Below are 24,948 nucleotides of genomic sequence, written 5' to 3' on the forward strand. Positions count from 1 at the left end.
GTTTCATACCGCTGAAGAGGGAAGACGGAGAAGAAGCAATGAGTCGACTTCATAAGGACATGATGTAAATAGACAGAAAAACAGGTGTCTGTTATCATGTCCATCACTGTGAATCTGAAGAGGATCTTTAACCTGCCAGGGCGATCTGACAGAAAGGTCGAACTCTGCTTCAGAGGTCGGTAACACACAGCAGCAATGTCCGCACACACCTTTGGTCTCTTTGGCACATTAAGTGAAACAAAAGTGTGAGGACACACATGATCTGTGTTCTTGGTTTGCTTTATTGAACTTCTATCGTTTTTTTTTTTTATCGTAAAAGTAACAGTACCAAACTGTAAAAATGCAACAGTCTAAATTCTGCATAAAAATACTGAAAGTATAAAAACTAACAGAAAAGTGCCAATAATTTAAAACAAGTAAATCCAGAGTATTACATTTAAAAGGTGCATTACTGATTTGGAATTATGGGTTTTTATTATGGTGGCAGAGCAGTGTAGAGTTCATTGTCACTGCGTTACATCTTCTGTTTACATTTGAGACTCTGACGTTAGAGAGAAACTGTTTTTTTAAACTTCAGCCAATCCTTGATTTTGTTCTGCTTCACTTCCTCTGGAGGGACACTGGTAAGAGGAGGAGGAGAAATGGGAACAAATACATAAACTACAAACAGATGTAGCAACTGAAACAAGGGAAAAGTTATTTTAGCACTGCTGGCATGTGGAGATTTATTTATTTTGTTTATTTTTAAGCTGAGAAATTCACTGCATGAATTTAAATTTCATACAGTGAACAAATAAGAAAATCAAACGTGGAGCTCAGATGACGAGTAAAAACACGTTGAAGCTCAAATGATTGACAGGATTAAAGAAGCATTAAACTACACAAGGATGATGTTTATTGTTTAGGTTCACATTTCCAGTGTTTTTGTTGTTGTTGTTGTTGTTTTAATAAATTTTATCTAGTTTTTCCTGATATCTAGTGACGATTTTTTGATGTGGTCCGAAGCCAACTTCAGTCTTGACTGAAACCAGCTTATTGTTTCATTATTGCCAGTAGCTGTACTGGTGTAAAACAGAAACTGCTTAAATCAACTTTTAGGCTGTGTTAAGAAGAGCGTTAAAGTGTACTCTGTGATGGTCTTTTCATTACAGCGTACAGAAAAGTTTATTTGTCAGCATTTGAACAAACATTAAATTGCTACACATGTACACGTATGGGTGTTACTCAGTCAACATTAAAATAAGTCCCTACACTGCAGAGGTGAAGCATTCAGATGCTGATGCGTATATTATCAGGGATTCAATTAGAAGTAAAGGCGATGCATTTAAAGTATTTAAGTAACTGTGACCACCACACCATTATAAACTGGTTTTAGAGTGTTTTATTGATGCATTAACGTGTAAATAAAACATTGCTGTACTTCAGTTGGTGCTTTTTTGTAAGATCTTTATAATTTTTTCATAATCTTACAATCTGTTTATTATCTCATTCTAACAACTGATCTGGTTTGGCTTTTGTAATAAATTCATACTATGATGACGATGAAGTTAAAATAATTAACAGTGAATGAGCGTTTGGCCAAAATATATTTATTATATATATTATATATAATTATTGTAATTATTAAAATAATGCCATTGACATTACTTTGAATTAAATAGTCATTAAAGCTGTATTTGTAAATGTCAGATAATTTAAATTAAAACATATTGACGGTAAGATAAGGATCACTCATTTCTGTGCAAAAAAACAATGAGGTACATTTTTTCTGAAATGTTGCAGCTTGAAATGATGAAAATTACAGCAAGTTATTGAATTACACATCTTTTTTTAAGAAGAAAAAAAAACATAGCCACAGAGTGGAACATTAGACAAGGCAGTATTGTTTTATTGCTATGTTTATATTTCATTCACAGTGTGCAGACAAAAGCATCACAGTCTGTCTGTCTTTCCTTCAGGTTTCACCCATAAAACCAGAGTCCTGCAGTGTGAGAATGTGGCCATCTTCAATGAGGTCAGTAAACCATATTATGCTATGGACATGCTCATGCCATTCAGAAAAGCGCCAGCTGGATGTATCCCTGTAAGCATATTCTGCAGATGAACATTTACAATCTCGAACCAAAGGATTTTTGGTGCTGGAAGCTTTCTGGTTTCCATCTGCTTTTTTCTTGTTTTCTGAGCACCATTGAACAATCACAGGCATTAGTTGGATTTGGGTAAATGGTCTATGCAGACCTCCAGAGTCTAAAGTTACCAGGCTAGCTTACCCGTCCTCATAATCCCCAGATGTATAGTTACCTGACAAATCTGCTTTCCAAAACTATCTTCAAACTATGACCAGTTATAAACCCAGTTCCTTGAAACCTGCATTTTTCTCTAATGATCTCCAGGGGACGACTCCTCTGGTTGCACGAAGATGAGACTGTCTATAAAACAATGGCGCTAAATTGTATTTTGACTTTACTATGGAGTTTTTATTCTCAGTCTGTATTTTAAAGTCTTCCTCAACACAGCGAGATATTTAATTTGTAAGTTAGATTAAAGCAGGGGTTAATATAGCTGTAACAAAATTGCGATGGAGAAGCTGGCACTTTATACCATCGCTCTCAGTTTCTCAATTCAGATCCACAAGTTAGTTGTGTCTGATTAAAAAACAAACAAAACAATCAAAAAAGAAAAGCGTGACAAGACCGGCCAAAATGCTTAGCTTGCATTTTCCAAATAGGAGGCCACAAATCAAAGGGAGGCATCACTATCGATCGCTCGTTTCTTGTGTGACTCTGGCGTTTAAAGAGATGTCTGTTCAGATGGGAGTGCGGAGATTAGCCTTCATTCTAATGGAAGACACATGATTTATGCACAGGTTTGTGCAAACACACTTTTAGTAAGTGAGAGCATTTGAGATTTCAGATCAAATGATTTTCATCCTTTCTGTCTGTACTGGTCTGTACTTGTTTATCGTTATCAGGACCACGTTGAACTCGCAGGGGGCTGTTTGACACGTCAGACTTGGTTTTAAGAGGACAATAAAGGGTCAGTTTGAGGCTCCTCACAAAGACAGAAACGCTGTGCGCGTGTTGGAGCTGGTAGCTGCTGCTGTTTGCCTGCTACAGATTGAAACTATTTTAATTAAACTGATATGAGAGTGTACCCCTCCTATAGTGCACACACAGCCACTCCTTCAGCACACACGCCTGCTACTGGAATGAATTGACGTTAATCTGCTTCACTCTGTTAAGACAGATGTGATAGATGAATCCATCCTCCTGGCATGGCTCACGGTCTGTTAGCTGGTTGGTCCACTAAACTGATCAGGTCTAAAATATTTAAACAACTCAACATGAAGGTTTTGATAGACATAACAGCCCATCCAATCCTAGACTGAACTACAACACTGGACTGATAGTTTTGGTTTACAAACCAAACCGACATCAACAAATTCTGCTTGTAATCTTGTGACATTTGGTACAGACATCATGCAGAGAGGCTGTATTGTTCAGTTAATTCTGATTCATTCTCAGGGATGTAACTACCATTCACAGTCCTTTATAATCTTTATTATCAGGTCATAGTTTGAATTTATCTAAAGCTGTCATTTATGACCAAAACCAAAAAGTCCAACATTTTAACTGTATGACATGTATGTGTGGCATTTTATCGAGCTGCTACATTTATAGTTGTAACTGTGACAGGATTCCTTCCGATAAGCTTTAAGGCGACTTTTATACTTAGTTCACACAAAAGAAAGAGGTTTAACAAATTGACATTATTGTGTGAATAAAATGTCATAAGACATGAGGAGATTCAACAAAGCTGACCAACTACCAAACCGAGAAACTCGTGCAGAGATTCTTTCCTAGTCTATTAATTATTTAATGACATAGAAGGAAGACAAGAATATTTCAGTGCACAGAGGCAGAAACTGTACTTGAAAAAGAAAGCAAACACCATCAATTATACATCCTGAATATGAAGACAGCAACGGGCACCTTTTTCTAGTTACTTGTGTTACAAGAAAAGGCTACAAGAAAAGCCATCTGACCGAAGTTCTTAAATGGGAACCATGACCACGGGCTAATCAGAAATTAATGCCAAAACCAGAAATATTTACGGGGTCTTAAGTATTAAAAGTATTTTGATTGGAGACAGGCCAGCATTAGGAGATGGAGATGCCCAGTGAAAATATGGTGATGACATTTAAGCACAGATTCACCCATGAGGTGAGCTACTAAAATAAAAAATGTTTAAAATATTTTAATGATATTTATTTATTAATTGGGAGGCACAGTGGTTAGCCTCACAGCAAGGAGTTCCTAAGTTCAATTCCACCACCAGGCCAGGGTCTTTCTTTGCAGAGTTTGCTGTTTGCCCAGTTTCTCCCCGGATACTCCCACAGTCCAAAGACATGCAGTTAGTGATTCATTGGAAACACTAAATTGCCCATAGGTTTGAATGCGGGAGTGAATGTGAGCGTGAATGATTGTCTCGATGCATTATCCCTGTGACAATCTGGAAACCTATCTAGGGTGTACCCTCCCTCTCGCCCTTAGAAAGCTGGGACAGGCTTCAGCACCCCCGTGACCCTGAGAGGGATAAGCAGAAGAGAGTAGATATTTATTATTTTTCATATTATGCGTTCTTCTATTTTATTTTTAATTTAAATATTTGTTTTAATGCACACACTTCAGTTTAACATGTTTCCAGGACAGAGCACGACACTCATGTGCTGCATAGAGAACTGTTCATTTCCAACTAATGCCCCTAATTGGGCTTTTACATCCAACATGCGCACACTTTAGTTTAACAAGAAAAATATTACTACATTTATAAAAGTGCAAAAGTGTAAAATCGTATTATAAATAATGAATAATTGGCTGCAGTTCTGACTTGCTTTAAAGAAATGAGAGCTTTTGACATTCTTCCAAAAGAGATATATCTAAGAGGATACATCTCTGCCACATGTCAGAATACAAGTTTATGGTACCTAATGAAGCACCTGGCAACATTTCTGGGCAGCAGAGATTTTGGCAGCATTGCTGTGACACAGTGTCAAAAATACTCTCTTTAAACGTGACTCTCGCCGTATTGCCATCTTTGGTGTCCCAGTGGAGTACAAACGATTCTCCAACCGGTTAGATGGAGATCTCACCTCATTATTGGCAATGTGACACCTATTCCTACTCCATCAGCAATGCTCCCTCCCATGTGCAGTGGCTCTGTGATACAATGTCTTTTCTTAAACCTGATACGATCAACCATTCTCTCTGAGGCAAATCCCACAACTTCTCACATGTGGAAAGCCTTCCTGACACATTTTAGCTCAGTATAATCCCCGTCTCCAGATGTGTCCCCATCCATGTTCTCCCACCTTCTTGATTCTGTATCTATTGACTTATTAGTTTTTTCTTTTTCTCTCTTATTGTTTCTTCTGTGATTGATTTTAGAAGTTGAAAGGCCTTTCCGACAATAAATACATTAAAAGAAAAAGAAACACTATTGCATGATTTCAAAGATGAAAAAAGAAAGCCGAGTAAAAGCCTCAGTCTCATTACATAACCTCCTGTTTGTTGATAAAGTAATACAGAAACCTCTTGTGACGTGATCATGAGTATCTGAGTATATATTTCTTTGCTTCTGAGTCAGACATCTGTTTGTTCTTCAGGTGTGACCAGGTGAGTGTATCTGTGTGTGTCTGCCACACTATGATTAACAGCTGAAGTGGAAAATGTCCAAAGTTCTTTCCTGGATCTAGATTTAATTTTTCTGTTTGTTTGAGGATCAAATTCTTTTAGTACAACAATTACAAGATGTCATGGCTGAGAAAACGGAAATATTAACATTTGAAATAAAAACTGAACTTTTACAAATAAATGAAGCTAAATAACTGTGAATCATGATGAGTGATGGATCCTGACAGATTTGTTTCTTTATGACTTTTATCTGAGAATCCCAGCATGCTAATTAAAAATCATGACGTAATTGTCAAACTGCATCATAGAACCATATTTTGCTTTTATCTATGCTTCAGATACAAGAAGTGCGTCTGAAAATGTAGGCACCAGAGGCATTGCACAGTAGCTGATATAAAGTTTTACACAACAAATGTGTAAACCAAGAATATGAAGATGATTTGGCACAAAGATAGTGTGGTTTTATTTTTATTTTTCCTTACTTTTTCACATCTCTTTATTGAATTTTCAAATATATTCTGGTACATAAAAATACACCCCCTATTCATCCCAACTCCTGAACTATTCCCACCCCAGTAGGCTACAGTTATGGTTTTATGGATGTATTATTTATTTTCACAATAAAATGAAGTACAGCTTTCTTTTCTTTGGGATAAATATTATTTTTTGAAATTCTGAGTGACTTCTATTGAAATAAATTCCAAAAAATATTTTCTAAACTGTAAGAAAATCACTTAACCCAGATTTTTGACTCAAAGTGTCATTTTTTCCCCTTCTTGTTTCCATTTTTTTTTTTTTTACTCAGACTTACTGGGTTGTTTTGGTTCAATCACTGCCTCCAAAAATGTCCTTAGTCAAGGCACTGAAAGATTAATGCATAATGTTTTAAACGAAATCAGGTCAGTATAAGTGTAAAACTGTGGAAAACTCCCGTTCTTGATTGTTTTATGTTGGGGATCTTAAATCTTAGAGTGTGTTTTAAGACCATTAATGGTTTTTGTTTTGAGTCCAGTGTCTTTTTTTAAAGAAGAAATTGTACAAATGACTGCAGCTCTGGCCAAAGACAACTTCAATGTTAAAATGTTTTTTCGTGTCAATTTCTACCAGCAGAATGATAGAAATAATCTCAAAACAAATCTACTTGTTGTCGTTGTGTTTAGATGTCAGAGGATCTATAGTGTGTTTTATAGTGTATGGAAGCATAACTACCATGTTTGTAAACCTCTGAACGAAGCTCAGTCATCTGAATTCAGTGAAGAAGTCGTTAAATACATTCAAAACTGTGTGTGTGTGTGTGTGTGTGTGTGTGTGCGTGCGTGCGTGCGTGCGTGCGTGCGTGCGTGCGTGTGTGTGTGTGTGTGTGTGTGTGTGTGTGTACTTGCAGCATTTCCGATGGCCTCACTACGGAAAAGAGATCAGTACTGAAGTTTTGACCGTCAGCGTTTACAACTGCAGTAAATTCTTCTCTAACAGGTAACACACACACACACACACACATCTAACAGATTAACAAAAACGTCATCATCACATCTTATTAGCAATTTGTCATAATGAAATAGTAACTAATAATGATAATTAATAGTAAAAGATAAGTCCTTGGTGAGTTTATGGGGTGCTTTCAATTATTATGATGAACACTCACACGTCTCTGCTGGGAGGACCTAATAACATAGATTATATACACAGAAATGATCATATTTGGATTAGAGGGTGGAGTACTAACCCTAGCAAGCCTGATTAGCATCCTTCCATCCATGATCTGTGCAATGAACAGACACAGATTTGCTAATTATTGTTATTCAGCCCTGCAGTTGCTCCATGAATAAGATGTGAGAAAAATGAAAATGAAGTAATGAAAAGCACCTGTGGTGTTAGAGTAGAAAGAAAAAGAAATTCAGTTTTGACATGTTTATACATTTTTACTTTCTCTATATTGACTAAATTGTATTTTTAAGCGTAAATATCAAATGCTGTTGTGTAAGTTATACTGAAAGCTTGTTTTTGTAGACTGCTTGGGAAGCTGATCATCAGCCTCCAGCATGTCGTGACTTCTGGGAGGTTGGTAGTACGGGAACCGCTCACCGATGCCAGCTACAGCCTGACTGATGTGAGGACGCACAATCACACACGGTGCTGTATGAAAGTCTGGATTTTAAATGCAAACACTTACCTCTGGTTACATCTCCTTCTTTCTGTAGATCTACATAGAGCTGGAAATTCGGTTTCATCCACTTGAAGGAACCGCAGGGACCTGGGATGGACGGGACTTTCTGAGCATAGATGAAGAAAAGGATGAGTAAGTAATATATATGCTGGACAGAAAAATCTTTTTTTTAAATCTCATCTGCAGTAAAGACCTGTTTTATGAAAGCGGCCACTGCAAGATGTTTTTAGCTTGACTAGTTTTGTTCTTTTGTTCTTCAGATCAACTCTGGTCATCAGAAATGAAGGAGCTGATGACATTGAAGGGTGAGAATTAACATCACTTACACAATCTTTAAAGTGAGCTGACACCAAAGCCGCTCTGTACATAGAGTAAAACTCTTCCTCACAGGAGTCTCCGATTCATTAATCATTCAAGCTTTTTATCAAGCAGTCAGTCTATAGTAATGTCAGTTTATTTATTTTTATAGCCCGATGCATCATGCATAAAGATTTAATGGGCTTCACATGCATAATAGCATATTAAAAATAAAACAAAAGAAAATAAATATTTAAAGAGTCACTGATATATTCAAACAAACAAACAAACAAACAAAAAAAAGCCCAAAGATACCACAAATACAAAACAAAGAAAAAGAAAAAACAAGAAAATCATCTCAGGCTTGATGATTAATTAATCTCTGCTTCCATCCACCTCGACTCCTCCCTCTGTGGAGGCCATAGGTCTATGATAACATCATCTTCCTCATGCTTTCCCCTCATCTTTCCTTCATTATTTTGAGTCACACTTTCGCTCCTTTTCATGTGTATAGAAGTGTGTATGTTAGAATGAACGTGTGACCCTATGTGTCTGCGTGCTTATCTTTGATATGTGGCTTTTATTCAAACTAGGAAACACTTTGTAAGTCAGTGTTTTTTGTTATTATTATTATTCACAAAAGTGTGGCAAGCCTCTCTGACCATTCACGGTGTCTCACTCTAGTCCAAGCCTGTGCACTGCTGGAATAACGTTTCTGTAAATCGTGGTTGAGTTTGTCACTGTGTCTCGTATTTTCCCATCAGGCAGCGGACAATCGGCCGCCTCGATCAATTGGACAGAGAGGCTCGGCGCCTGGGGCAGAATCTGCTTCCGAGGGATGAGGAAGACGAGGATGGTGATTACGATGATTACGATGATGACGTGATGGACATGGAGGCTTCGAACATCATCTTTACGTCTCTGCTGAGGTAAATCAGGTTACCTTCTCTATGTTATACTACCTGTAGCTTATCTGAGTGAAGTTGAAATGATTACTGTCTGCTGTTTTATGTGTGTGTTTGTGCGTGCGTGTGTGCGCGCAGTCGTTGCAGGCCGCTGTCTAAAAGTTCTGTTGGAGCGATGCCCAGAGTCCAGAGCTTCCAGGTGAGTTCATGCAGCTATTTATTTCTGAGGCTGGTGTTTACAGGACAGGTTCAGGTCAGGGATGCCAAACATGCGGCACGCAGACCACAACCTGTTCTCAAGATGGGTCCAATCCAGCCAACTGCCTGGCTTTGCAAAGAGACAAACCTGTAGGAGAAGAACTTTTGAGTGTATTTTAGAACATTGGAGTTTTATATTGGAGTTAATATTTTTTATTATCTGTTTTGGTTTATTTCTTTACTTACCATGAAACAAAAACACATTTCTTACAGTTTTTATGTAATGGTCTTACTCATCTGGCTACCTCGTCAACAAAATGGGATGCACATAGCCCATAAACTAAGATTTGACAACCCCAATTAAGTAATTTTTCCTCCTTACATTTGCTGGGAAAGTATTAGGAATCTTGTCCCAGGTAGCCATTAATTAAAAGATAAAGTTTGTCTACAGGATAGAGAAATGCTGCTGTAGTCAGTGAAAGAAATCTGTCAGAGTATTTCATAATTAATCAATCATACATAGAAAATATTCAGTCTTTATCAGTGGGAGAAAATGTAAAACCTGTGAAACAGTTAAAAGTCCAAAATCTGTGCCCTTCACATTGTCCAAAACACTCCAGTGGGCCAGATTTGAGTCTTTTTGTCAGGCCAATTCTCGCCCCTGTGCCTTATGTTTAACACCAACATGTGCTTTAGATAAAGTCAACAGACAGACCTGGATATCACTCAGTCCTCTATCATTACACACTATAAAGACCATAAATTTGAATTGTGTGTGTGTGTGTGTGTGTGTGTGTGTGTGTGTGTGTGTGTGTGTGTGTGTGTGTGTGTGTGTGTGTGTGTGTGTGTGTGTACAGGTAAATGTGAACATCCTCGAGGCCCAGAAGCTGGTTGGAGTGAACATCAGCCCTGCAGTTTTCATCAGCGTAGGAAACCAGAAAAGACACACTGCAACTCAGAAATCCACCAACTGTCCGTTCTACAACGAGGTACAGTGGAGTGGAGATCAGAGCAGAACACAGTAGACTGCAGTAGAGTCCATCACAGTTTTTTTCTGTTCTTTCAGAACTTCCAGTTTGACTTCCAGGAAGCTCCACAGACTTTCCTTGATAAAGTCATAGAGATAAAGGTCAGCTCTATTAATTTTCCAATTGTCTCTCATGATGTTGCCATGGTGACATACTTGAGGGTATGGCCTAAGTGAACACCTGTGATGTTTCTTCCTCTCAGGTGTTCCACAGGCGGACTTTGGCCTTCCTGTTGACCCACATTGGAACCTTCAAGATTGACATATCTACCGTGTACAACCAGCCGGGTATAAGTACTTTTCACAGTGTGGTACTCTGATCTGACTACTGCAGTACTCACTGACCTCTTTTCTCTCTGCCTCTCCAGACCACCGCTTCTACCAGAAGTGGGCTCCTCTCACTGATCCTGCAGATACACGGTCGGGGATCAAAGGTTATGTCAAGGCCAGCCTCAATGTGCTAATGAAGGGGGATACTCTGAGCATGCCCAGTCTGCCACCGTCCTCCTCGTCTGGAGCCACCGAAGACATTGAAAAGTCAGTTCTAATGCCGTATTGGAATCATTATTAGTCCTCATGTCTTATTCACCTTTATTTCAAACAAGATTAGTCCCTATCATTGTAAAAACAATCAATAATAATCATTACCAATAACATAAAAAACAGAAGATGTAAAGAGAACCTGTCATTTCTAGTCTGATACTTTTATTATTATGCAGCAATTTGTTTTTGTCTGAAACAAGCAGTTTTAGTTCCCTTCACACTCAACCTCCCTTTGTACATGGCCTTATTGTTGCCCCTCATAAGCAAACGGTTTGAACAGCAGGTGCGTTGGGCTTCTGTATTCACAGGAAATGATTGTATTGGCTGCACTCTGCTGCTTTCTCTGGCATCATGTCGAGTCCCGACAAGTCATCTCGCTCATCTAGCTCTTGATCCATCACAATTCAGTGATAAAATGAAAAATGTGGCAATGAGGACCTCAAGTCATTCTGTGTTTGAGTAATTCTGAGCAGTGCTGCAGGAGGAGCAGTGATTTTTGTGAATTTTAGCTTGCCATGGTATAGCAGTCCTTGGGCCAACTGAGCTAAAAACTGCCTGATATTGAGTGTTTAGACCAGTCTAAAGCCCATTTTTCCCTAAATGGAATTATTTCCACATTTGCTGACCTCATGTTTAAAACAAAATTATTTATACACCCCCTAATTTGAGTATGAAAAATACAATAGCGTCCTTGTTTAACAAAATAACACAGTCGTGAATGCAGAGATTATGACTTAACAAGGCCACCTCAGTCCTAGCAGACCCCTAAAATCAAGTGTGGGCACAAATAAATCAACACCACCTCTTATTGTTCTGGATAATTTACCTAATGGAAGCACTTAAGTATTATTAAATTCTGTTCTTTTGAATTCTTTTGGCGACAGAGAAAAACTGGACTCAGAGTGGTCAAGCTCAAAAAATGATCTTTATTTTACATTTCCGGAAATGGAGACCTGAACACACAAACACACAAGCTCAGGTCTGAAAGCATTAGAAGCCAGCACGGTTATATAGTTCTGCTGCACGTCACACAAACATAGTTTCGATATAAACAACTCCTTCTGTGTTTCTAGTTTCGCTTTTTCTGTCTAGTTTCCTGTGATTTATTAATATGTCTATGCACTAAACTTCCCCTTTCTTTACTTCAGGATTCACTGTGTTTAGATGACGTGATGAGATGGGGTCGTCTGTCTTACTAGTAATTTTGCTCTTTATTCTAAAGGTTCCAGTTTGCTAACTTTTGTCATGAGTTCAACCACTAAACTTATGGGCGCATCAAATCTCAGCAAAACAAAAATGCAGATCTCGTTGTGAACTATTGAATCTGAGATTGATAAAAACATACAGCACACATCATCAGTGGGTTGTGATATTGTGTTTTTCCTGCAGGAACTTGCTGCTTCCTCGTGGTATGCCTTCTGAGCGCCCCTGGGCTCGGTTCCGTGTCCGGATCTACAGGGCCGAGGGTTTGCCCACCATGGAGGCGGGGCTAATGGCCTTTGTGTCTGTCACTGACAGGACTGTATTCATTGACCCCTATGTGAAGGTGACCTTCGCTGGCCAACAGGTACTCAGATATATAAATGTACAAATGTTGTTTGTGGTCTGAGTGCTGGTTCAGAAGCATTGCTGAAACAAATTTTCCTGCATTTCAACTTGTGTACCAAACTTTGGTTTCTGCTATTGTCACATCTGCAAGAAAAACACAAACAGGATGTTCACAGCTTTATAATATTCATAGGTCAGTCCTAGAATTGCATTAAACTTTTTGTGCTCATTTTCAACTCTGTTTAGTTTTGCTAGAGTAGCTTCAGAGATTAAAATCATCCTTACCTACATTTTAATGGGCTTGCTTAGCTCCTCCCCCTTCAACCCAACTTTTTTCTAATTAGTTCACCTCCACAAACAGAAGGTCTGGACAGCCTGCAGGTTGGGCTTTCATACTGACAGCCTAATCTTGACCACATTAGGGATGTTCCTTCTGACTGAATAAATACAGAACCAGGAGTAGAAAGAACTGTCTGATAGTGAATGTTTACAGCAGTCTAAGGCCTCCTTTCAGCTTGAAGGGTTTACTTGTACATACACTGACATCACTATCTGAATTGTTGGCCATGTATCATATATCACAGAAAATATCGGAAAGCAGAATAGGCTGTTTTTAAGTTGTTTTGCTTTTGATAACAATGTTTGGAGTTGTCACATTTCATAATCTTTTTGTGTGTCTGCTTTCAGGGGGAAACATCTGTCGCCACTGCCACCAACTGCCCAGTTTGGAACGAGGAGATCTCCTTCATTGAACAGTTTCCTCCTCTGGCTCAGCGAATCAAAGTTCAGATTCTTGATGACTCTAAGATGGGCGACATCGCTTTGGCAACTCACTTTCTTGACTTGCAGCAGATCTCTGACCCCACCAGGAATGGTGTGACCCCAGATTTACACTGTCTTAATAAAACAATGCATAATGTTTTTTTTTCCTTAATTCTATTAAAAAATGATGAAAAACTTGAAAATCAAATCTTAATCTGCAAAGATAACCGAGTATTTGTCACTTTAACACTTCCTGCTCACTTGTGGTAGGAACAAAGCTTCAAGGAAGCTGTGATCAATGATTAAAAATTGTATTATTGGTAAACTGAAAAGTTTTAAGCAAAGCAATAAGTATTGACAAAATTTTGTTTTTGTCCCTTTTAAATACAGCCAACGTTACATGTTTGGCATACCGACATTATTTGAAAAATGTTATTTTGAAAAATGTATTATGCTAAAATGTATTATACCATTAATTGAAACAGTAGAATTTCTGTCCCTCCTTTATCTGCAGGATTTAACCCCACCTTTGGCCCAAGCTGGGTTAACCTTTATGGATCTCCTCAGAACTCCACCCTTGGAGATGTCCACCAGGTAATCTACACCCAGCAAACCAGCATTAAGAAAGGCAGTATTTTGCTCTCTATCTGAAAATAGGATGGAGATGAATATTTGTTGTTTGCCTCATTCAGCAAGTTTAGTTTAGCACAAAGACTAAAAAAGATGGTAAGAGTTCTTCTGGCTTTATCTAAATATATATATATAAAAAAAATCTCCTCTACTATCCAAAGTCCCCCCAGAACTAACAATTGTGTTGTCCTTAGACAGAATAATATTGGCTACTTTCAACTACTGACAGTGTGTACGCTAAGCTAATGTAACCTAATCAGCTGCTGTTTAAAAACTTCCAGGCATCTTGTGGAGTCATCCGCAGGAATAATATGTAGCCTTTGCAGGATTAAAATAATCGTAACTAGAGGACTTCACGATAATTTGTAACATAAAAACATCACTGCTTTCACAATGCTACTTGGAAGGAGAAGAATATTACTATGTTGGGAATCTAAAAACCCGCCCAATGTGTCCCTGTGGTTTGGCAACCTCAATTAATTCAATTACAAATAATAAAATACAATCTCTGAGGGTTCAGGGACAAATTCAGTGCTAACATACCTACATTGCTTAAGACTTCAAAACTTGCCCACCTAGCAGCCCTATCACATTAACATTTGTGTGTTTTATGTGTACATGTGAACTATAGCATGCAGGTCACGGCTTCAGCAGTAGTAAACCTATGCGAATACTCGTTTTTTTTTATGGACTGGTGTCCTACCATGTGTTCTGGGTGGGTATTTGGTATTACTTTCCAAAGGGAATGTGGAGGGGAAAAATGTAACAATGACAATATGTATACTGATATATCTTTTGTTCACTTCTTCAGGCTTTGAATGAGGGTCTGGGCGAAGGACTGTTCTACCGTGGCCGAATCCTCCTCGCTCTCTCCATGGAGGTCTATTCTTCCTCCTCAGCCATCGCTGCAGACACAGGCTCTGCTGCCTTGGGAAAGGTACCTGAACAGCTGAAACTTCAGTATCAGTCAAAACAATTCGCAAACACTTCAGTTTATCAGCAGTATTTTCTATACGATGTTTCGCTCTAATCAGGATTTTGGATCTCAACAACAACATCATGTAATACAATGTTATTTAATTTTATTGCTGGCCTGATTTCTGCATTAATGACGTTACTAATTCATTTCTGAATCTATATTTTGCCCTTAAAGATGAAAGGAGCCCTGAGTAAGCTGGGATCGAGGAAGAAAAGGAGCAGTAAAAAAGATAAGAAGGAAGGTCAGTCTGCTGAAACTGAGAGAAAATAAACAAAAGTAATGTCTAAGCTGCCAAAGTGCATTTTTTTCAAGAAAAATTAGATCACTGGAGATGAAGGGACCTTTTCCAGTCAGTTTCAGCTCTGTGCTTTTGTGCTTGGACTCACTTTGTATGAGTCTTGATGCAGACCCCTAGTTCCTCCTCTGACTGATTCACCTTCCAGCGTCTTGTTACCGATTGGCTCACCCATCTCATAACCAAAAGATCTGGACAGCAGGTGATTGGGACAGCAAAGCTGTGTACCTGACATGACCATAGAAGGGTTATTTACTTTCTTTGACATCATACAGATTCAACAGTTGAAAAAAAGTGCATTTAGCACAGTCTGAAGCCTGAGAAAAAAAACCAGGACTTTATGACCTCCCCCAGTGGCAACTTAATGAGTTTGAAGTAAGAGGAAGTGAATTCAGTTGTGGTGAACGAGAAGAAATTTTGGGGGCAAAACTGTTTCACTGATATTCTCAGACTTCTTTGAAAGCTGAGCTGAAACAAAATGTTTTATCTTTTAACACAATATGTTTTCCTTTATTTACTCTGGATAATCGAAGCCAATGACAAAAAGTATAGTTAGGATAAAAAAATAGGTTAACTGTACAGAATAAAGGAATCCACTTGTTTTGCTTCCTTCTTGTAGCAGCAGCATCTCAGGCTGCTAGTGGACCTGATGAGTCAGGGGAGGCGAGTGTTGAGGTACCAGAGGCTGCGACTGTGGATGTCGAGGAGATCCACCCTCTCCCAGAGGTGAGTACCAATTATACTGTGATAGCTGAGAATATTTAAAAAAAATATATATATACATATTTTTTATTCTGTTTTCAACACTGAGATCAAATTTGATCTTTTCTCATTGTTTTGTTTCTGCTCTTCCCTTCTCTGCATACGTAGAGAAATGAACGACACACTATACATGATTTTTTTAAATTTCTAAATTGTTGGGAATTTTCTGCTCATCACTTAAGGGAAGTTATTTTCCTCCTCAGGGTCTCCTGGGACAGAAGGAGGAGTTTCTGCTGTTTGCATCTCTGTTTGAAGTCACAATGATGGAACCATCTGTAGGAACCAAACCAATAACCTTTGAACTCTCCATAGGTAAATGTGGTGGTCAGTTTGCAGGATATGGGAACTGCTGGTTTAGTCACTGTGGGTCAACAGTTAGATATTATCTTCACTGATAGTTTATCTGATTATTATTTTCTTAGTAAATTGTTGATATCAGAGATTGAGTCAAATCCTGTAAATTGATAGCTAGACGGACCTTCTGTGGTTGTGAGGAAGAAACCACAGATTGCAGTGGCCGCTCTGGTTTTCGCTGCCTGGGGCTCAAATTTCACATTTTATTTGCAATGGTGAATCCTTGAACTCCAGGTACTGATGTGTTTTTCCCAGGGAATTATGGGAAAGCAGTACAGGTTAGGAAGTCAAAGAAGAAGCAGAGCAAGGAGGATCTGAGAAGGAGCAGGGAAGAGCTGAGGAGCAGCAGAGAGGATCTGAGCGAGGAGACTCGGAATCTGCTGGATTCAGAGGACGAGCTGGACCGAGAGGAGGTTCAAAGTCCTGAACCTGAGAACAGATCTGTGTCTGCTGCCATGAGGCCCCAACCCACCGAGTACAGCAGGTAACCTCTGCCCCCTTTAGATTACTAGGACACGGTTCATCACAATTTTCTAACCTTAACTCAAGATAACTTAAGAACATCAAAAATGATTTCTGTTTGGAAAAAGTCTTCCCATCGTTTGTCCATCCCTGGGCAGAAGCTCTGCATTAGACAACTTTCTGCAGAAATAAATTAATCACATTGTGATGACACTTCTGATAAATATTGTAGAGTTCATTCTTCAAATACTATAACCCATGCAGCCCATTAACTGAATTAACCAATGAACAGTGTTGATAGAAGATGCATGTGACCTATGTAATTCTCTGTCATCTCACGTCTTCAAATGATAACCCCGTGTCTTTTCCAATACTTCGATTGCCTGTTTAAGGAGATATTTTTTTTATATGTGGCCCTAACATAACTTTCATTATGTCTTTTGGCCTCTAAGGTCTTTCCAGTGTCTCCAACTTCATCCCCCATTAGTGAAATCGAAGCCTTGTTTGTTTGTCTGGAGTCAGTTTGAAGACCACAGCTTTCGTCTCTATCAGGCTAACTGGCTGAGCAAGATGGCAGACAGGCTGGTGAGACTCGATGGATTTCCAATTTCAAAAATGAAATTATATATATTTTAAGTTATGCATACAGCGCCATCCGTGCTCTCTCTACTTTTAGGAGATTGGTCTCGATGAGGTGGAAAAACTTTTGAGGAGGCCGAGGAGTAAAGCGAAGCAGCGACTGGACGAGGTGCTGCTGGAGCTCGTGGTCTCCTGCAAGTCAGTGTCCTCCTTCTGAAAGCTGTATTAGAAATGATTCAGTTTAGTTTGTTCTGATCTAACTTTATTTGTCTTTTGGTCTTTTCACTTTTCTAATGTTCTCCCTTCTTTCTCTCTGCAGACAGTTCAGTGCTTTCTCTGAAAAGAGATCTCAGTCGCGTCCCAACAACCTCGATAAATGCAGAAGGAACTTCATCAAGAAGAATTTGGTGAGTCTGTTCTCATGTCCTTCCTTTACCCATCACCATCTACCTGCCTGTTTCTCTCTGCCTGATTGAATGTCTTACTTTGTCCAGATCCTGCTGGCCAGGCAAGCAGTCAGGGCCAGGCGAAGGATTACAAGACGGACTGCCAAACAGCGGCTAATGGAGAGCAAGAGATTCCTCAAGAAGCTCCGCCTACTGGCTGTAGAGGTCAGAGTTCAAAGAGTGTGACTGATAGTCACCAAAAAGATGTTAGAAAATCGCTTTATGTACAATATGTTGCAAGTCTGACATCTACTGCCCACGCTGTGCTCTCTTCAGCCCCAGAGTACCATCCCAGATGCTTTCATATGGCTACTGAGTGGAAACAAGCGACTAGCTTACGTCAGGATCCCGGCCTACTCCATCCTGTTTTCATTGGTGGAGGAGCAGAGGGGGCGGGACTGTGGCAAAGTCAGCACTCTTTACATGAAGGTAACCATTCCGTCTCTAGTCATCAGTGAAACCCATGATAATTTGCTTTAGTTAAATCCAGCACTGGTAATACCATTAGGGGCAGTTTGTTTTGAAATAAATTCATAAATCAATGAAACCACACAAATCTGTCAAAACTTATAATATTAACAATATAGGTGCGATAAAAAATAATATAGCAATGATAACATGACAGTAATAATTATGACAAGTCAAAGAACTTTTGTAGAGGTCCATTCTCACAACGGATGAATAAAGTTTGTTTTTACAACAGTGATCTGATAACAACACAGATAATTCATCTCCTCTCATGGTCACGCTCTAAAAACTGATGTTTCCCATTTCATCCCATTTATCTGTCTGTCCTTTTAGTCTCCGGGAGGTCCAGCAAGTGAGATCTTTGTGAAACTTGAGGTCTACCTGTGGCTTGGTCTTACCAAGTACAGCAAAGAGGTCATCAGTTGCCTGCCTGAGGACTTTGTGCCAGTTTATGCGGAGGACATAGGAGAGGGGGAGGAGCAGAGGGGGCTTGTTGATACGGGTGGAAGGAGGAAGCTTCCTCTCGGACTGTCCTGCCAAGGTGAGTCAGCTGAAACGTCTGTGTGTTGGTGGAAGCTTAGCATCGAGGTGAAAAAAATAATCTTATTAGAGAACTAGAGTTTGCAAACATTTAAAGTTCCCTGCAATAAATTGATAAATTTGTACTTCTACATAAAAGCCTTGTAGTTTCTTTTATTTTGACTTGTTGATCGTACAGTTTCAGCTGTTTGTTCATGTTGGTTTTGTTCTTTCTCCACAGACCGCAGGTACTACCAGCTACGATGTCACCTGTACCAGGGGCGTGGCTTGATGGCTGCAGATGATGATGGCCTGTCAGACCCCTTTGCCAGGGTGGTCTTCACCACTCACTGCCAGGTCACAAGGGTAGGTACAGCAGGTTTAACAGTTGTAAGTGCAATGTTTCAAACGTTCCACATTTGAAACATTGAATCGGCAAAATAAAGTAATCATTGAGGCTAAAATGAGCTAAAGTGAGAATTAAGATAAGATAAGATAACCTTTATTAGTCCCACACGTGGGAAATTTGTGGGAAATTAAGGGTGACAAAAAATGATAATCATTATTGGGTCTCTCTTTACATTTACCTGCCACTAAAGTCATCTGTTGGTCTGTTTCTTTTTTAACATACTATCATGGGATCTTTTATCAGAGCTCGTAAACTTTGCACCTACTGTTTTTGATATGTACAGATGTTGCCAGACACACTCTCTCCTGCCTGGTGTGAGTGCTTGGTGTTCGACAGAGTTCTGCTAGAGGGAACGAGAGAGGATCTCCAACAGGATCCGCCCCTCATCATCATCAACATCTACGACTATGATGCTGTGGTAATGTTATTTTTTTCGTTGTTATATTATTATAAAATGTTATTATAAAATAATGCGCTTCATTTTTTTAAAATAGAAAATATTATCTCACACTTAGTGAGAACTTTAGTTTATAAGTTTATAACGGATTCATATACTAATTTCCAGCTCCACATATATATACTTGGACTGTACTAAAGTAGCTTTGCATGATAAACAGTTCAAAATAAGTGTTATTTCTCTTATATTTCACCTTGTTGGAGCCCCCCAGCTCATCTGCTGTCTGACACAAATCTTCCCTCTCACTTAAAGCCACTTTTATACTGCTTGTCTGCTTGTCTCATAAACAGAAGAGTGATAGCTTTTGTCCAAGAGTAGACAAAACTGTTTGACATTAGGCACTTATAGTAGTTTAGCTCACAGGGATTAAGTTCTAAACACTTTGGTTGTCTGTAACTGGAACATCCAACACTGTGTCAGTATTTAAAATAAGGACAGACATAGCAGGTATCCTTTAGCAATCTAGTAGGTGAGAGCTAAATGTGTTTCTGCAGTTGTAATCAGAACTGAACAGCTTTCATAAGTGTTTTTTTAATGAATGGAATCAACAGATTTTCCCTATTTAGACTCTTAGTGGCTCACTGTCATTTTTGCACAGTGAATACCATTTGATTTATCCAGAGGAAGAAGGTGGAAGAGGACCTGTTAGGGTGGAGGTATACACTGCAGAAGAAACGTGAAAGACAGTAGAAGCGAGACAGAATATATGTGGAAAGGTGAAGATGGAATGAGTAAAGGTAGTGAAGATGAATGGCTTTAAAAGGAGTCAATGATCCAAAACAATGAAGAGAGCGCAAGCAGGGTGGAGTGGGTCGAGTAAGCGTCAGGGGTGATTTGTCACACAAGGACAGCAGCAAGAGTGAAAGGAAAGGTTTACAAGATGGTAGTGAGAACCGTGCTATCATGTTGGAAATGATAGCACCGGCTGGTAGAGAGAGGAAGACGCTACGGATAGGGTGAGATCGAGGAAGATGTTCTGCTATGTCAACCTCATATGGGAGCAGATTTTTTAAATGAAATGTTTTAGTATTTGCCACATCGTCGACTTATTATTAAGTGATGTCATAATAGCTATTGTGTGTGTGTGTGTGTGTGTGTGTGTGTGTGTGTGTGTGTGTGTGTGTGTGTGTGTGCGCGCAGGGTGGTCCGAAGCCTCTGGGTCGAGCTTTTGCTGAGCCTGAGTTTAAAACCGTGGAGCAGTTGTATGAAAAGCCCCGCCTCCGTTTCTTTGATGTTAACATGGGGAGGGTCTCCGCTGGAGAGCTGCTGGCTGCCTTTGAACTCATCGAGTTGGACTACTCTGGGTTTGGAGAGGTAACGACTGTCAGCCAGTCACAATCTTAAAAAAAGTTCATATTTAAAGTGAGGAATCTGGAGTAACAGTCTTTTTTGTTTCTAATCTGATAGAAGATCTGATGACAAATCTCAATGAATTTGGTTAATAAAATTAAAGAGGAAAAAAGAAAACATGGTCGCAGCAACTAAGTTTCGTTTTCTTTTAAATCAGAAACGTCCTTTTACATAGAGACACAGGTGGTGTGTCTGAACTGATCAAACATAGTGAATACCAAAAACATTTCCCCCTGCAGCCCACTCTCCCCAGCCACGTGGACCCGCAGGAACTGAACTACGATGAAGAGCACAATTTTTACCTGATCCCTGAAGGAGTGCGACCTGTGCTGAAGACTTTCAGGATTGAGGTCAGGCACACATGGACACACAAAGTTTGTTGATGTGACGCAGATGGATAATGTGGACTTTTGGCTTATAGGGCGAGATCTGTGTCTTTGTTTGTGTGCGTTCAGGTGCTGTTCTGGGGTCTGCGGGACCTGAAGCGAGTGCAGCTCTTTGAGGTGGAGCACCCTCAGGTGAAGATCGAGTGTGCAGGACGACAACTGGAGTCTGAGGAGATTGAAAGCTACAAGACTAACCCAAACTTCAAAGAGGTGGTCCACTACATGGATGTGGTGAGTTACTAGTTAAGGATGCTAAAGAGAACAATTCTGGTATAAAGAAAAGCAGAATTGTACAAATTCAGAACAGGTGCAAAAATGTAAAATTTCATTTCCTGTCCTGTTTCCTCTTCCTGCTTGTGGTCTGATTAGGAGCTGCCGGAGGAGTTGTACCTGCATCCTCCTCTCACAGTGTTTGTGGTAGAGCATCGAGCGTTTGGCCAGCTTGCTCTGGTCGGGTCCCATGTGGTTCAGAACCTCATGGACTACGGCCCGCGTGAGGTTGCTGGGGAGCCAGAGGAGGAAGAGGAGCCCAAGCCAAAAGGTAAGACCTGCAAAATTAGTCTAATGTTGCTCTCTGAAGCTGTTTGCTGAGAATGCAAGCGAGTAACTCGTACTACTCATTTGTTTCCACAAGGTTTCAATAGACAGTTTTCTCAGCATCCTCCAAAAGTTTTTGTGTGTCTTTTCAGCGAAGAAGAGTTCAATGAAGATGGACCCTCTGATGTCAGTGAGGAGTATGGGACTCAGCAACCTTTCAGTCAAACAGTCCAAGATTCCCATCAACCCCTTAAAGCTGGTTAATGTATGTGTGTTAATCTCCCACTCACTTTGCGCTGGGTGTTAAAAACTAGGAACTAGAAAGGTTCAGACATATTTCAAATCAAATTTCAACCATCCACATTTTAAAAATATTTTTAATGTCTTTAGGCACCCCTGAAAAAAATTAGAAATAAGGAGGAGGAGCTAGAGGAGGAGGTGCCTGAGAAGGAGGAGTTAGACTGGTGGTCGAAATACTACGCCTCACTGGAGGAGCTCGAGAAGCAGGTGAGACACTAATTTACCTGTGTACCTGTTAATTTTCCTCATGGACAAAAAGGTTAAATGTTGATATAAATTTCAAACAGAGCCGTGGATACATGTGAGGCTTCAATAATATAATACCTTAAGAATCAATGAAATTCTGCTTAATTGAGACTTTCAACAAGAGACCTTATGTTTAAATAATTTCTTTCCACCGAACATGTGCAAATATATGTGCTTAAGCTTATGAGAAATAAATAATCTCACTAATTAGGACATTTTTCAGTCGTCCTAATGTTCTGATCCCATCTGCAGGCTGCTGAGATTCTGGAGATGGAGGAACAAGCCGAAACCGGTACAGTTAAACGGCTAAATTTAGTTCAAATAATCTGTATTATTTTATATTATTAAATATCAACAACATATCATCTGATTATTTACAAGGATCGTATGTTTAACAGAAAACACATTCTGACATAAAATCTTCTAAAACATGATTTTATTCTGCAGCATTAGGCGTCCCAATCCAGAAAAAATCCCAACAGTCCAAATGTCTAAATATAAAATGTTGATAGATATATAACAGAGAAAGCACGTGTGTGTGCCCATGTGTGTGTGTTTAATAAAATGTTCTTCTTTGCTCAGAGGGAGTAAATCTAACCATGGCGGACATTGAAGAGGAAGAGGAGGAAGCCGTGCTTGTGGAGGCTGAGCCTCCCAAACGCAAAAAGATTGCAACACTAAAGGTGTGACTTCACAATCGATCCCCAGCCTGAAGCAGCTGATCCATAATCATAATCTTATGGCCACATTACTAAAAGGAGTCTTTAGGATTCTCTCAGAAAAACAATTACAAACTGTTTTGGTCCCACACTGATATGTTAACTGTGAAGTTGTGAACTTGGAGACCTCCATTCACTTGGATTGATCCATCCATCCATCCATCCATCCATCCATTCATTCATTCTCTTCCACTTATCTAGTTCAGGGTTGCAGCGGGCTGGAGCCTATCCGAGCTGTCTTAGGGCAAGGCAACCTGTCCAGGATGTCGCCAGTCTGTCGCAGGACTAACACATATTCAGGCAATTTCATAAAATCAAAAACTCGTCATAAACATCTTTTTTACTTTAACTGTTAATAAGGTGTCTAAACTCAAGCCCACATATTATATTTTGGCTATATTGGGTTTTAGAAAAACACATCTGTGCATTTAAACGCTTACAACAAATACAAAATCCAGAGAACTCACTGTAAGCTTCTAGAAAAATAAAAACACAGGAACATTTGCAAAGCTTTTAGGGTTCCCCAGTTCCCAACCTTTTCAATCAATCAATCAATCAATCAATCAATCAATCAATCAATCAATCAATCAATCAATCAATCCTTTATTTGTCACATGCAAAGTTTGCACCTGAAGTGAAATTTGGGTAGAAATGTTAAATCAGTTGAAAGTACTAGAAGTTGTGAGTCAATCCACATAGACGTCATTGTTAAAATACTGTTAGCATAAAAAATTACATGTTTACAGGCAGTTTAAAAGGATTAGGATTCAACTTTATTGTCATTACACAAGTATAAATAGAGGGTAACAAAATACAGTCAAACAAAAAAACAAAAAAGTATAATAATCTGGCCCTTTAAAATAACTGCAAATACAACAAAAGGATTGCATTATATTAATGCTTAAAGCAATGCATTATTACAGAAAAGGCCCCTTTGAGTGATTCATGCGCAGCTGTAGCTGGCATCGTTCTGCAAGGCTTCACCTCTTCTTCACTGACCACTAAACTCTGGTCTGGATCAAGTTTGTGGTGGTGATGATTGCCTTACAGAGAATTTTTAATGAATTTACCTCACAAGTGATGTGACTTGTTGTGTGATTCAGTCCATCCAAGCAGACTGACCTCAAGTTTTGGTGAGATAAATTTTGCTTTTCTTAGTCTAGCACTAGTTGGAAGATACCCGTCTGTTGTACCTGCAGATTTTATGGGTGCAGCTTACCACAATCATCTTATAACTTGGTACTCCAGCTTTTTAAATTTGGCCCCTTCTGCCGTCCCTACCAAAGCAGGATGTGGATGGCTATTTTTCTCAGGTGCACTGTAGCTTCAGTTGTTTCGGGTGCGACTATTTTCTGAGTCGAGTTTTTTCCGCAGCCTTGATGCCAATGAGTAACAACAGAGCAGATTTGGAGCTGGGGTAGACTTTCAGACATTTTTCTCTCTGTGTTGTGTGTGTGTGTTCAGCTGTATGGAGGCGATCTGGAGTCAGAATTCAGTCACTTTCAGGACTGGCTGCGGGTTTTCCCTGTGTATAAAGGTCGAGCAAGCGGTGAGGATGAGGAGGAGGATGAAGAGGCGAGGCTGATGGGAAAATACAAGGTAATGTATACAGAGCTGTCTGTGTATTATTCTGGTAAATAGTGTTTATTATGTACTTCTCTCTCTCCCTAGGGTTCCTTCCTGGTTTATCCGATTGAACCAGAAGACACCGAAGACACCAGCTGTCAGATCATCAAAGGAATCCCCAGAAACTCACCAGTTAAAGTCTTAGTTCGAGTCTACATAGTCAAGGTCCTTCTTGCTTACACAAACAGCTTTGTGCATTCGATAACCAAATTCACATTCTTGCCTGCAGCTGCATTGCACTGGGTTGATATCTGTTTGGACCCAATTGATGTTTATTTCCTGCTGTG

The 24,948-nt window shown here is 39.5% G+C and overlaps 1 protein-coding gene across 1 annotated transcript in view; it reads left to right on the forward strand.

Annotated features, from left to right (window-relative positions):
• Positions 1–15: 15 nt before the first annotated feature.
• fer1l4 (fer-1 like family member 4) overlaps positions 16–24,948 on the forward strand; it is a 30,294-nt gene continuing 5,361 nt past the window's right edge. Inside the window, exons 1-38 of the mRNA XM_085457342.1 lie at positions 16–175; positions 1,959–2,014; positions 7,078–7,166; positions 7,701–7,800; positions 7,892–7,989; positions 8,118–8,162; positions 8,919–9,083; positions 9,198–9,258; positions 10,115–10,246; positions 10,324–10,386; positions 10,488–10,572; positions 10,653–10,821; positions 12,217–12,394; positions 13,063–13,249; positions 13,652–13,731; positions 14,579–14,704; positions 14,921–14,987; positions 15,661–15,767; positions 16,007–16,115; positions 16,413–16,641; positions 17,072–17,204; positions 17,296–17,396; positions 17,518–17,605; positions 17,693–17,809; positions 17,921–18,073; positions 18,446–18,653; positions 18,873–18,997; positions 19,324–19,458; positions 20,638–20,811; positions 21,087–21,197; positions 21,303–21,464; positions 21,603–21,774; positions 21,923–22,035; positions 22,161–22,277; positions 22,569–22,608; positions 22,899–22,999; positions 24,500–24,634; positions 24,707–24,826. Coding sequence (XP_085313468.1) covers positions 97–175; positions 1,959–2,014; positions 7,078–7,166; positions 7,701–7,800; positions 7,892–7,989; positions 8,118–8,162; positions 8,919–9,083; positions 9,198–9,258; positions 10,115–10,246; positions 10,324–10,386; positions 10,488–10,572; positions 10,653–10,821; positions 12,217–12,394; positions 13,063–13,249; positions 13,652–13,731; positions 14,579–14,704; positions 14,921–14,987; positions 15,661–15,767; positions 16,007–16,115; positions 16,413–16,641; positions 17,072–17,204; positions 17,296–17,396; positions 17,518–17,605; positions 17,693–17,809; positions 17,921–18,073; positions 18,446–18,653; positions 18,873–18,997; positions 19,324–19,458; positions 20,638–20,811; positions 21,087–21,197; positions 21,303–21,464; positions 21,603–21,774; positions 21,923–22,035; positions 22,161–22,277; positions 22,569–22,608; positions 22,899–22,999; positions 24,500–24,634; positions 24,707–24,826 — 4,530 coding nt within the window. The 5' untranslated portion in view covers positions 16–96. The remainder of the gene's footprint in view (positions 176–1,958; positions 2,015–7,077; positions 7,167–7,700; positions 7,801–7,891; positions 7,990–8,117; positions 8,163–8,918; positions 9,084–9,197; positions 9,259–10,114; positions 10,247–10,323; positions 10,387–10,487; positions 10,573–10,652; positions 10,822–12,216; positions 12,395–13,062; positions 13,250–13,651; positions 13,732–14,578; positions 14,705–14,920; positions 14,988–15,660; positions 15,768–16,006; positions 16,116–16,412; positions 16,642–17,071; positions 17,205–17,295; positions 17,397–17,517; positions 17,606–17,692; positions 17,810–17,920; positions 18,074–18,445; positions 18,654–18,872; positions 18,998–19,323; positions 19,459–20,637; positions 20,812–21,086; positions 21,198–21,302; positions 21,465–21,602; positions 21,775–21,922; positions 22,036–22,160; positions 22,278–22,568; positions 22,609–22,898; positions 23,000–24,499; positions 24,635–24,706; positions 24,827–24,948) is intronic.

Source organism: Copadichromis virginalis, linkage group LG5, assembly GCF_057382275.1.
Source record: "Copadichromis virginalis isolate Kocher_CV1m ecotype Utaka linkage group LG5, C_Virginalis_male_GT1.1, whole genome shotgun sequence".
In the NCBI taxonomy this organism is placed as follows: Eukaryota; Metazoa; Chordata; class Actinopteri; order Cichliformes; family Cichlidae; genus Copadichromis; species Copadichromis virginalis.